General features: G+C 31.0%; 1 protein-coding gene across 1 annotated transcript in view; it reads right to left on the bottom strand.

Annotated features, from left to right (window-relative positions):
- The window catches only part of RhoGAP100F (Rho GTPase activating protein at 100F), a 108,602-nt gene that overhangs the window by 93,078 nt on the left and 1,655 nt on the right, over positions 1-13,869 (bottom strand). The window contains 2 exon segments of the mRNA XM_029311340.2: positions 931-1,168; positions 10,693-10,797. Of these exon segments, the coding sequence (XP_029167173.1) occupies positions 931-1,143 (213 nt within the window). The 5' untranslated portion in view covers positions 1,144-1,168; positions 10,693-10,797.

The raw sequence follows: 13,869 nt of genomic DNA, 5'->3' as shown, positions 1-13,869 counted from the left end.
AAATAATTTGAAGAGAAATTTGACTTGACAATTTCAATAATATAAATACTATTGAAAATTCATGAGCGTTGCAAATTTTCATATGAAATTATTGCAGAAAGTATAGACACGAACAAAAGCGCGATAATGCCTCCGTATCTTGTGTATATAGAATGTAAAATTAAATGTGCTTATACGAATAATTTCTGCACCGTTGGCTGTGCACAATATTGTATCGGATAAAAGTTGTGATATGAATGAACGCGTGATGGACAAGCTGGATTTTTCACATCTGCCCTTTAACGTATGTATATATAAAATGCGATTCAAGCGTGATAGAAAAATATTCTGATTCTCGTACTATGGAATCAACGATAGAAATGCATAATGGAATTTTTTGCGTGACACAACGCAATATTTCTGACAAGAATCTTTTCAAGATTACCGAGACAGTTTACAGTCTTGAAATATAACATTTTACGTGAAGATAAAACTTCATTTTCGGAACACATTCATCATTTCTTCAAAATCTTCGAAAGCAGCTCTCGCTTTTCTAACAGTCTAACTTGCCTTGAAATTAATTTGACAAAAAAATCTGAATATCTAAATACACTCAAAAAAATTATTAAATTAATAAATATTTGTTTCAATAAATATTTATTTGTTTTGAAAAGGATTTTCTTATATAAAATAAATATTCTTCAAATCAAATCAATATTATTAGTTTCAAATAAATAATTTATTTGGCAATAATTATTTGTGAAATAAATACTTATTCGAATTCAATAAATTTTTTTTCAGTGTAGATATTTAAAAAAAAATTGTTAAATGTGCAAATCTTGCATTCTGAGAAAAAAATGCGTGATTCGATCGATCAGGGTCGTGCAGGGTGCATTTTTCGAGTATTAGCGATCTAGATGCACATGCAGTCTACTGCCTGTATGCACTTACTTTCCTGCGGCCGCAGCAGAGCATGGTTGCTGCGCTGCAGCTGCGGCGAGCCGTCGACGAGAGTTGAGGCTGATGACAGACGTAGCTGAGTCTTGCGCCCCCTTCCCGCTGCAGCTGCACCACGCGCACCTGCAGCTGCTCCCGCTCCCGTTGTCCTTGACCGACACCGACTCGACCACCGTACTTGATGCGCACGTGTTTTCGCCACTGCATGAGTTCGGTGCGTCATGCCCTCTTCCTAAGATCAGAGAGCAGAAAAATCGAACTGTCAAAAATCGAACTGTCAAAAATCGAACTGTCAAAATGCGAATTTTTTTTGGACAATTTTTTTTCCCTATGCTATCCTCAAAATTATAATATTTGAGTAATAATGACTATTAAGTATGTGTAATATTTTTTAAGACGTACACCCAGAAGAAGCAAAAAATATTGTCTTAGATTCATACATTTTTTTCTCAGAAAATATTAGGATTATCAAAGTACGGTTTTTACCAGTCTGTTAGATGTATATTTAATAATATAAGGTAAAATTTGTATTGAAAAATATTTAAAATATGGCAGATGTTGTTTTTTTTTTTGCAAGACGCAACAGAATCCAACAGTAGCAATATCTGTCACATTTTTTAATATTTTTCAATAAAACTTTTATCTCCATATTACTAAATATAATAGACTGAAGAACCCCATTTTAACACTAAAAAAAAATTAAATTAATAAATATTTGTTACAGTACTGCATATATAATAAATTATTTATGTGAAACAAATAAGTAATATTGATCTGTTTTGAAAATGATTTTCTTATATCAAATCAATATTATTAATTTCAAATAAATGATACATTAGGCATAGCATTGAAATAAATATTTATTCGAAATCAATAAATTTTTTTCAGTGAAAAATCCTAATACTTTCTGAGAAAAAAATTCATGAATATAGGACTATTTTTTTGACGTCCCTCCTTAAATCGATACTTGTACTATAAATTATACAAATAAAGTAAAGAAAAGAAAAATAGCTAAAAATATTCTAATAACAGACTTATAAATTCGAATAATTTTGTAACATTATTAATACAATTCTATATTTGTAATATCGAATACTGCGTATATCGAATATATGGCTCATAAATTTAATTTACGAAAGTATTAATATACGGGTAATATTATCTATAATATTTTTATATTTGTGGGCGAATCGTAAACTTGTAATGGATCTCTCCGTAATCTTCACGTGTCGGGCTTTTCATTTTCTTATTTCGCTTCCCTAGCAAAATTGCTTCCCTCGTCGTGTCTCATTAACCCATTTTCCCTCTCGTTCCCCGATTCACGGTTATCTTAATTTATTAATGGCCGGCCTATATCCACGCGATCGATTACCAATTCGCACATGCAGATATTCCCCTTCCTTTTCCCGGATCGCCGACAGTTATATAAATCCGCGAGAACGCACGTCGAACGAGAATATGCATTCTCTCTCTCTCTCTCGTTTTCTATTTTTCCCTTTTTCTTCTACATCCCTCGTCCTACATTTCCATTATATTCCCTTCGACCGTGCGATATGTGTTCCTCCTCTTTTTTCCAGAAATAAGCGTGACACATGATATAGACATTAATAATTTAAATATACGCATCCCCGAGATGCATCGTTGCGACTTGTCGATAAAATGACGAATATCGTCAAATCTGTCGTCGCCCATTTGCAATATCGGAGCCTTCTAATTCGGCCTGGCTGGAATTCAATAAAATATATGTTTAAACGTACAAATTCTCATTTTCGTTTGTCAAAAATTTAAATAAATTAATTTTTTTAGAATGTACTCTCTCTATTTTTAACCGTCTAAAATTATAGGTCTTTAAAAATGAAACATATCGAGTTTGGATAAATAGAAGAATTGATATAATACTAAATGATAATCCAGTAAAATTAAACTTTGATTTCATAAAAGTTAGAAGCAAGTTGAAGTTTTGTGGAGACCCTTATTTCGATGTTTAAATGAAATTCTGAAAAGTATCTTTAATTTTATCCAGGGCGTTTTTTATGAGGGTAAAAGAGAATAAATTTTAGTTTTTTGCCACTATCTCGAAAAGTATCAATTTTTCGAGAAAAATAGTCAGTATTAAAATTGTAGCTCATAAAATTCTTTACAAAAAAGGTCATTATACTTTTTTTCGTCCAACTAATCGTTTTTGAGTAAAACGCGCAATAAAGTTGCAATGTCTATAGTAGTGTGCACATTTTCTCTTTCAGACTTAATTCGCTTTATATCTTCGAAACGGTTAATTCCACGAAAAAAAGTATACAGACCTTTTTTGTCGAGAATTTTATGAGCTACAATTTTGATAATAACTTTTTTCTCGAAAAATTAATAGTTTTTGAGATAATGGCAAGAAACTAAAATTTACTCCTCATAAAAAAACGCCCTGGATGAAATTAAGGGTACTTTTCAGGATTTCATTAAAACATCGAAATAAAAGTCTCCACAAAAATTCAACTTGCTCCTAATTTTGATAAAGTTTCGCCCTTTTCAAGTCTAATTTTACTGAACTATATATGATCGTAAGAAGTGCATATGCTCGGTAAAATATATATTAATGAATATTATAAATAGTGTAGAGAATTTGATTGGCGATATAATTCCGAGCGTAATTTGATTACATTATAATTGGTATATAAATTACGCATTTTGGTCAAATTGATCGGCATATTGCTTACAGTTTCGCATTCGGATTTAATAATTATTTCGATGTTAGTACGCGCGACACGAATCGAGGCAAATATAATTTTGTCAAAGGGTACAGGCGCGCGAGCCTGCCAAATATTTAAACATCGTCTGCTTCAGTTCAGAACATAATACAAACATCCGCTGGCTGCTCTAAGACAATCGATACTACGTGCCGGCGCATACTCGTGCTAATAAATCACAGTTGTACACGCGAAAGTCACTGAAATTAAACGAGACATCTCTCTCTCCCGCAAGAGATCCGTGTCATTTCTTTTCCGCTAGTGTCATTAATAAAACATAACCGGAACGAAAATGAAATTCCACTCGTAATGGCAAGTACTACAAATAGTCATAATAATAAAGATCGATTATTGAGCTCGCGGAATTTAATGGAGAAATAATAATATAATGGGCGGAATATTTTCTCATGAAAGAACAGAAATTTGCTTTTATCTCCTTCAAATATAATCATTATATTTTCTCATTTATATTAATTTATATTATAATGTCGTAGAAATAGAATTTTTATTCAAAATTTTAGCAAACTTTAATTAGTCATTAAAAATTTCGTAGCGCTTACATTTTTTTAATAAATTTTCTAATTTTTTTACGTAAATATTATGCATAATTTACAATAGTGAAACATTATTCGAATTATTGAAAATTACGTAAAAAAGGACATATTTGGATATTTTTGAATTATTAAACTATTTGTGAGCGTCGTGAATTATTTAATTAAATTTTTATTCGCACAAACTTTTAATTGTTTAAAATTTAATTTATTTTGTGTGAAAGAGAGGAGAGATTTTTCTCTCCCGGGAAAAAATGTGTTATATATAATAATATATAAATATATAAGGGTTCTTATATAATCATGTCAAATTATATACTATGATACTTATTTATTATATACATATATATATACATAAATTTATATAATTATATATAAAAAGCACTTTTATCTAATTATGTATGGATATTTCATATATAATTTTGCGATTATACGTATGTATAATTTTATATATTTCTATATAATTTTATATTGTTATATATAACAATTTTTTTGTTCCTTATTTTTTGTTCTCAATGTTTTTTAATTTAATATGATTCTAAACCAAAATGATCTAAGAATTATTCGAGATAATTTAGTAATGCTTTTTTCATCTAAGATACAGATATAGATAATACATATTTTTTATTATCTGTATTGAGATAAGATGATGCCAAAGTTTTCTCGTTTTCCCGAGAGAGAGAGAGTGATTATCAATGGATTATTACTCTAGTCTAGTTCCAGTTGTCTATATTTGCGATCTGATTGTGAGAGAAGATGACCCGTTTCTCGGACAGTCCATATGTATATCGAACATGATCGGATAATCCAATGGTACATGCCGACACGTGATCACGGTTGATCTGGGGTCATGGCATGGCATGACAGGAATCTCATGAGTCATGTCAGTCCGACTATGTCAAACCGCTCGGATTACTATTTCCAGGACATTCTCGTGTCGAACTCATTAAGAATCAATGAAATCCCAAAGCACGTGTCGAGGCCCTGCGAAGTTCCAAACCTTGACCTCTTGTACGAGAATCTTATCCCTAAAAAGGACGTTTCCTCCTCGATTCGTTGGATTTGAGAGATTTCGTGTACCTTTATATATATCAAGCGGCTTTTAATAATTTTTTCAGGAAATGGTGCTTTCGATAACAAGCGTTATATCATCGTAAAGATGAAAGCAGTTGAATTTTGTATTTGCAGAATTTGTAGTTAAGTCACTTGTAACAATAATAGTTTATATTTATAATATCGCTGAATAATAGAATTCATTGTATGCGCTTTTTTATCATATTTTTTTTTTGTTTCTTATTTTTTGTTTTTAATTTTTTTTAATTTAATTTTTGTGGTATTTTATTTTCAATTTTTTTTTTATATTAAATGTGCAAATAAATTTCAGTGTTTATTCAAAAGGAGAGCGAATGCTTAATTAGGATTTGACAGATTCCTTGTCCCGGACAAAAAATTAAAAATTGTTAATTTAAAAAAAGGAGACGGAGAACAGATTATAATGTTATATATATAGAGTGTTTGCTGTTATCTAAATAAAATTATATAGATGATCATCTAGATAAAACTACATCTAGAAAAAAAGTATTATCTTTACTAAATTATCTCGAAAATTTTCAGATAATTTTCGTTTAAAATCATAGCACATAAAAATACTTAAAAATTTATAAATAAAAATATGAATACATATATTTTTATAACTGTGTTTACATAAGCAGTCTTAAAAATTATTATCTAGAAATTTATCTACTTGAATTGCCATATAAGTTTATCTTTTATCTATAAGATATATTTAAAACAAAATCATTTTTATCTTATCTAAGATGAATTTACATATTTTTATCTCATCTTTATCTAGCTAATTTTAAAATCATCTAAGCACTGTATATATATATATATATATATATATATATATATTAATAATACAATATTATATAATTTATATATATATATATATATATATATATATATATAATATTATATAATATTGTATTATTAATATATAATATTATATATACCTGTATGTATATATAATATTATATAATATTGTATTATTAATATATAATATTATATATACCTATAATATTATATAATTGTAATAATGATATAATATATTGTGTAAATGTTCGATGGTAAATTAAGACTAAGCGAGGACGTCTATTATTAGTGGGATAGAGAAAGTTTTTGTCACGTGTCAATAGCCCAGTGATACATTACCCATGATATATGGGCGTCTGACCAAACTCGATCGTAAACTCCTGAAGGAGTCTTCCTTCGTCCGTGCATTGCGAATAAATCGACGATACTTTTCAACTTTGATCCTCGTGCGGATTCCCCGGGTTCTGACATGATAGGTTTACCTTTCCGTTCAACTTTATTATCCCTGGCACGTCTGGTGACGGCGTCTCGCGCTCATTCACGCGATTTAATTAGAGCCAGGCGCGAGCTTCATTCAGAAACTTATCCGAAATGAGCACATGCCAGCCAAAACTGGAGCACAGTGCGAGATTGCGAGGAAACGCAGATGTCGTCCTACTTGAAACGCGGCCCGACGTATTCGGATAATTGAACCATTCAATGGTAGAACCATTATTATTATTATTATCATTAGCAAAACTCGCATTTTCTTCAGTTTCGAAGAGACAAAGGAATTTTGCGAAAGCACCTAATTAAAGAGCTCCGACTATTATTATTCAAATACTTTTCTCTCCCTTTTTTTTTTTTGCTTTTATGAGACTTGAAGCTCAAAATTTTTTATCATGCCAGAGTTGCTACTGCAAGATTGCAAGTATATATACTTTTTTTTTTTTTAAGTAAGAAGAAGACATTTTGTCGTTCTCAAGAGAATTTAAGCCAGCTTTTTCCTTCTTTTCTTTAGAAATATATTTGTGGATATACTGGAAAAAATTATTTAATTATTTAAATAAATATTTATTTCAATAGTCTTTTATACATTATTTATTTGGAACTAATAATATTGATTTGCTGTGAAAAAGTATTTATTTGTAATATAAAGAAATCCTTTTTCAAAACAGATGAATATTTATTTGTTTCAAACAAATGTACAAATGCACTTGGTAAATTTATGTTTTCTGGTTAAAAACGGTCCCGGTTAAATCTTTTTTGTCAAATATTTAACACATTCATGTATTAATTTAACATATTGCTATTGTGTTAATTGAACTTAAATGTTTGTGAATTATTAAAACAACTGAAAAAAGATGTCAGAATAACACAATATGCATCTACTTTTAATTTTACACAATAAATATGTTGTTTTATTTTAGTGACAAGATTTATCTGTTAAAAATAAAATTTAAAATATTAATTATTTATGTATAATTTAACATATTTTAAGTTAAATTTTACATTCAAACTATGTTAATTTTACACAAAATTTATTTTAAATTACTTGAAATTTTGTATTTATTTTGCGTTAAAATATTAACACGCAGCATTCGTGTGTCTCCATTTAACATATTCACATTAAGTATGTAAAATCATCACAAAAATTCCTGCGGACTGTTGACATGTGATATCTGTTTTTTTAATTTTCCAACTCTGAATAAATATTCTTTTTCACTCTTTTTTACGAAAAAAAAAAAAAAAACATCTTTGACACGAATTTTAAATTTTTGAGGAGGCTCTCCTTAGCGCGTCTGTTACGTCATATAATTCCTGCGTCGAAAATAGTTGACTGCAACTACCGAAATATGAAATATAGAAGTGTACAGCGCTTTCGTGTCCCTCGCATTCCCATTTTCGATTCCACGCTCGATTTGCCGTTCTCGCGTGTCGCCTCTGCGATACATCGACCCGGGATAAATCGATAATTTCTCGCGAAATCCCGGTCTCTCCCGATAAACAGTGGCCGAAGAAAAGCCATAACCGCTAAGAGGTCAAACTGCAGCGGCTTATCCCGCGGCTATTGCACTATGCATCGTAATGCGGGATCGTAAACAGTGTCGCTATAGTTTGCGAGTATAAACGGCCAATAGCTCCCTTGCGAAATTCTTTTGCTGCAGGAAAGTGTTCGTAGTAAAATAAAATAAAAAAAAATAAAAATAAAAAAAAAAGAGAAGAGGTATAATGATAATAATGCGCATGCAACGGAGGAAGATAAACCGTCACGCGCTCCCGAGGGTGCCGTGCGCCGATTTTGTATTCCCACCCTCTCTCAACCCTTTTTCCACCCTCGTCGCAATCGCGTAAATCTTCGAGAGCACGCCGTTCATGCTTTATGGAGCCTCATTGTTACTACCCGTGATTAAGCTTAACGCTCCTCGAGGTCTGTACTGATTACGGCGTTGGAAATGCATGACAGGTGGAACAGATACGTATGCGACGGTGTGTCCTATATATGCAGTAAGTCGTATCTTGAGAAAAATTCGTGAAAATTTTTGTGCTAAATATTTAACACATTTATGTGTTAATTTAGGATATAATATTACTGTTTTGTTAATTGAATGTTAAATTATTAAAACAACTGAGAAAATGTAAAAATAACACAACGTGCATCTATTTTTAATTTTACACAATAAATATGTGCTGCTTTATTGGTGACAACATTTAACATTTAATTGATTTATTATGTAAATTATATATTTGAAAAAAATAATACTAAAAGATCAGGAAAAAAATCAATTTCTGATCTTGGAAAATCTGAAAAAGATTTTTTTTTATTTCTGATACCATGCACTGAAGAAAAAATTTATTAAATTCAAATAAATATTTATTTTAATACTGCCTTGTGAATTTTTTTGAAACTAATAATATTGATTTGATGTGAAAAATATATTTATTTGGTATAAGAAAATCCTTTTCTTACAGATAAATATAGATCTTACAGATAGATAACAGATAAATATTTATTTGTTTCAAATAAATGATTGATTAGGCAGTATTGAAATAAATATTTATTAATTTAATAATTTTTTAGTACGCTAAAATAATAGAAAATTGTAAGAAAATTGATTTGTGAAAACATACTTTTGCTCACACACATTCCATCGCTGCATGAGATTATTTACATTTTTTTGATTATTTTTCAACAGTGTTATCAAACAATAATATTCTTTATATTCTACAAACAAAAATAATATATACTTATACATACTTTGTAATACATTATTTTATATTTGCAAAAAAGCACTCGCGGGAAAAAAATTTTTATATATAATTATATATAAATATGTATAATTATACATATATATAATCGTAAAATTATTTATGAAATATGTCCATTTTTATACATAATTATATTAATTATGAGGATTCATATATAATCATGTCAAATTATACAATATATTAAACATATATATTTATATATATGAAGAAATATTTATTATATATATATATAAATTTATATAATTATATAAAAAGCACTTTTTTCTAATTATGTATGAATATATTTCATATATAATTTTTGCGATTATATGTATAATTTTATACATAAAAAATTTGTTCCCGGGCAGCCGTGAGATTTTTTAATATTCAGATCTTGATGTTATATACACATATGTACAAATAGCTACCTTATTTTAGAAACATTGACTTGATATATACGAATATTTTCCGTCATGCTCAATCGCCAATTCTCTACGTGACTTTGTAGAAGAGTATTATTACAGTTTCACGACACGTTACATGCAATTTTCATATTTCCAGAGTAAGTTGGAAACAAATAACTCTGGGCACACAAGTTCCGATTGATAGAGAAGATTTACAACAAAGAAAGAGATCGCGAACTGTCGTCGAAAGAGACGATTTTTCAAACACTGTACTTGAGCTCGTATATTCATGCCATTTTCAGAGACGATGCACAGAGACATCAAAATGAAGAATTTTTTTTTACTCTAATCTAATTTTTATTTATCTCAATTTTCGGCATTTTATCCCATGCTTTTGACCGTTCTGCTAAAATTCCGCTTTTAGCTCCCGGGAAAAAATTTTTTATATATAACAATATAAAATTATATATAGAAATATATAAAATTATACATATAATCGCTAAATTTTATATGAAATATATCCATACATAATTAGATAAAAGTGCTTTATATATATATATATATATATATATATAATAAATTTTATATATATATATATATATATATAATAAATCTTTTTTTTTTCATATATATAAATATGTTTCATATATAATTTGATATTATATATGAACCCTTATAATTTATATATAAATTTATATAATTATGTATAAAAGTGGACATCTTTTACGATTATATATATATAATTATACAATTTTTTATATATAATTATATATAAAAATTTTTTCTCGGACTCTCCAATTACGGGATGACGTTTAACCAAATATGGCCGCTCTTTTCAGCTCGACTGCATCGAACGCTCCTTCTTATTAGGCAAGCAAAGCGCAATGTTCGATATATGCAACATTAAATGAGGGCAAGAGAATACGAGCTCCTCCCTCATCTTTTTCGTGGCTCGTTACGTACCTTCTAAAAATCATCTCTCGTGCGAAGGGCCGATGGGTCCCTGCTCGACCTTTGTCTGACGGTTTCTCTCATTCTGCTGGACGCCGATCCTCACCCTGTTCTGTCCTGCAAAATGACGAGCAGTCGTTATCGTTCCGCGAATCGCGACCACGTGACGATAAATAAATTGTCGCCGTCGTTAAAAGAGAAAGAGAGAGAGAGCTTAATTTACCGAGGGAAAGCGCATGGCAATTTTTCCCTAAGTAAAACATCAGCCTTTAAACGGCGCCGTTCGTTAATGGCGTATCGAAGGTGTAAAAAAAAGAACTGACCGATCGTTTCTACGCACACGAAAGATTAAGTACATCGTATCACGCCACGAGTTACTTAATACCTTTACACACGCCACTTAACACTTAACGATGCCCGGCAATTTCTCTTCTAAATGACACTTTAGCTCGTCCCTCGTTTTTTCTACCACGTTTCATGTGAATCTCTTTTCTCCGGAAATATCCTTGTTTTTTAATGCGCGAAAAATTTTATTTCCCCGTCGATTCATTCGATGTTTAACCTAAAAATTAGATATAAGCGATCGAAGCGCCATTATGATGACGTAAGCGAATAATGAGATTCGTATACGCAGACGGACGAGAGAAAGCGAATGTTTGCTCGCAAATACGTTTGATTGTCGGAGTTTCTGACAAACGAATACAACGCGTGAAAGAGGAAGAGAGAGAGAGGGAAGAAGGTATTCGACAAAGCGGAGCAGCCACACGTGAAACTTTTGATATACCAAAAGCACAGCCGAAGAAACTCGCGGAAACTGTTTGATTTCTAGCTCGTCCAACTCGCGCGCATTCCTCTCGCTAAGAGAGTCCAAATTGAATTCTTCCCCGTTTAATCATTAATCAGTGGAATTTAATTCAATCGCACTGAACAAAAAAAAAAGGAATATTCTCGTGAAAGTACAAAGTAAAGGGAGCAATAAAACTTTTCTCACCGATGCGGGGATATAGATACACGGAGGAAATTTTCTCCTAGAATTCAACCGCAAAATCGTGGTAATTGTGGGACAAGATGAGTTTCTCCGATTAAAATATTTATCACGATAAAAAATATTAATATGTACATGGTAAAATTTTATATCTTATTACGGGAGATATTAGTATTTTTTATATATTGTGTATTTTAAAAAATTGAGAAATATTTATTTCAATACTGGCTAATCAATTATTTGGAACAAATAAATATTTTTTACATCAAATCAATATTATTAATTTTTATTTGAATTCAATAAATTTTTTTTAATCAGAGAAATTCTTATGAAATTCTTCCAATGCCATATTGTTTCTCGATTACCACGACTTTCAGTCGTAAATTAAGAGAAAATTCTGTGTAGAAAAATTGAAAGATCAAAATATAATACAGATCTTACGATGCGTCGCATATCTTTTTTTCTCCTCAGGATTAATAAAACCATAAGATTAAACCGCGAAAGTATTTCCGCTCGAGTAAATTTCTAATATAAAATCCCATTTCCCGGATTTACTTTCCTCGGAAATGAGGGCTGCACGAAAGAGCGAGGAATACCTAAAGCGGAAACGGACGCGAGTCAGGCGAATCGGTCCGCGATGCAGGACGTACAGTCATCCTGTATATATATATATATATATATATATATATATATATATTATATAGATCAAATTTTTTACATCAAATCAATATTAACTTTTATTTGAATTTAATAAATTTTTTTTCAGTGCGATAAATATTTTTTTTAATCAGAGAAACTTATAAAATTCTTCCACTACCATATTATCTCCCGATACCACGATTTTTAGGATAAATTAAGAAAAAATTCTGTGTAGAAATTATATATATATATATATATATATATATATGTACAGGGTGTTCCAGAACTGGCGGAAAAGTTTTTAACGGTCGATTCCTGGTATCATTTGGAGACGATTTTTCCTTAGTGAAAATGTTGAGGGAGGCCATCATTTTTAGCGTGTTCCTAATTGTTGTTATTATGTATTTTTGTAACTAAGCCTTGTATTAAAATTCTATTAAAGCAAACTCCACCTAAAAAATTAACTGAAGAATGTAGTTCTGTTAATATTTTATTTCCAAAACAAGGCTTAGTTTCCAAAAAGTCTTTATTGTCAACTGCTCAATTCGAAAATTATTGGTGTCCCGACATTTTATCGTCTTTGAATGATACCATCTGCCATTAAAAACTTTCGCCAGTTCTGGGACACCCTATATATATATATATATATATATATATATATATATATATATTATATATATATATCATATATATATATATAGGGTGTCCCAGAACTGGCGAAAGTTTTTAATGGCAGATGGTATCATTCTCAGCGAAAATGTCGGGACACCAATAATTTTCGACTTGAGCAGTTGACAATAAAGACTTTTTAATTTTAGGTGGAGTTTGCTTTAATAGAATTTTAATAAAAGGCTTAGTTACAAAAATACATAATAACAATTAGGAACACGCTAAAAATGATGGCTCAACATTTTCACTAAGGAAAAATCGTCTCCAAATGATACCAGGAATCGGTCGTTAAAAACTTTTCCGCCAGTGACTTATATATATATATATAAGTCACCCGACGCACATCATCCACCACGATACACCCCGGGGCAGCAACGCGACGCCGGCGTCGTCGTCGACATAATCATTTACATAACCGACATTCAACTGGTTCTTGAACTTCACTCTTCGATTCCTTTCGCCGTGGCGATCCTCCTACGCTATATCGATCCACTTGTACTATAGCACCACGACGAGACGCTGGAAGGAGGGACCGGCGCGTGTAGTAAGACGGAAAGGGAGGGCAGAAAGTATGCGTGTAAAATGTTTCTTCCCTCTTCAATCGACGCACCCCGAGACGCACGCGGTCGACCGACGCCGAAGATGAGAAGACGCGTCTTCGCGGTGTCGAGAAATACCAAGAAAGACTCATTAAATCCACACCGACGTCGAAAGGAGCACGTGCGTAACATTCCTGAATCGGGGAAACGTTAAACGTGCCTCGATATCGGAAATCGTACCAGCCACATGACATTTCGTTCACGTGTGCATTAATATCTCTCTCCGGGGTAAATATGCCAATAATCCGGTAAAAATAACCCACACACTCCAATTTGCGCGAATGGAGAACCCGGAGC

The sequence above is a fragment of the Nylanderia fulva genome, unplaced genomic scaffold (assembly GCF_048542155.1).
Source record: "Nylanderia fulva isolate GAGA-0341 unplaced genomic scaffold, ASM4854215v1 Scaffold4, whole genome shotgun sequence".
Lineage (NCBI taxonomy): Eukaryota > Metazoa > Arthropoda > Insecta > Hymenoptera > Formicidae > Nylanderia > Nylanderia fulva.
This window is presented reverse-complemented; position numbering and strand designations above follow the sequence as displayed.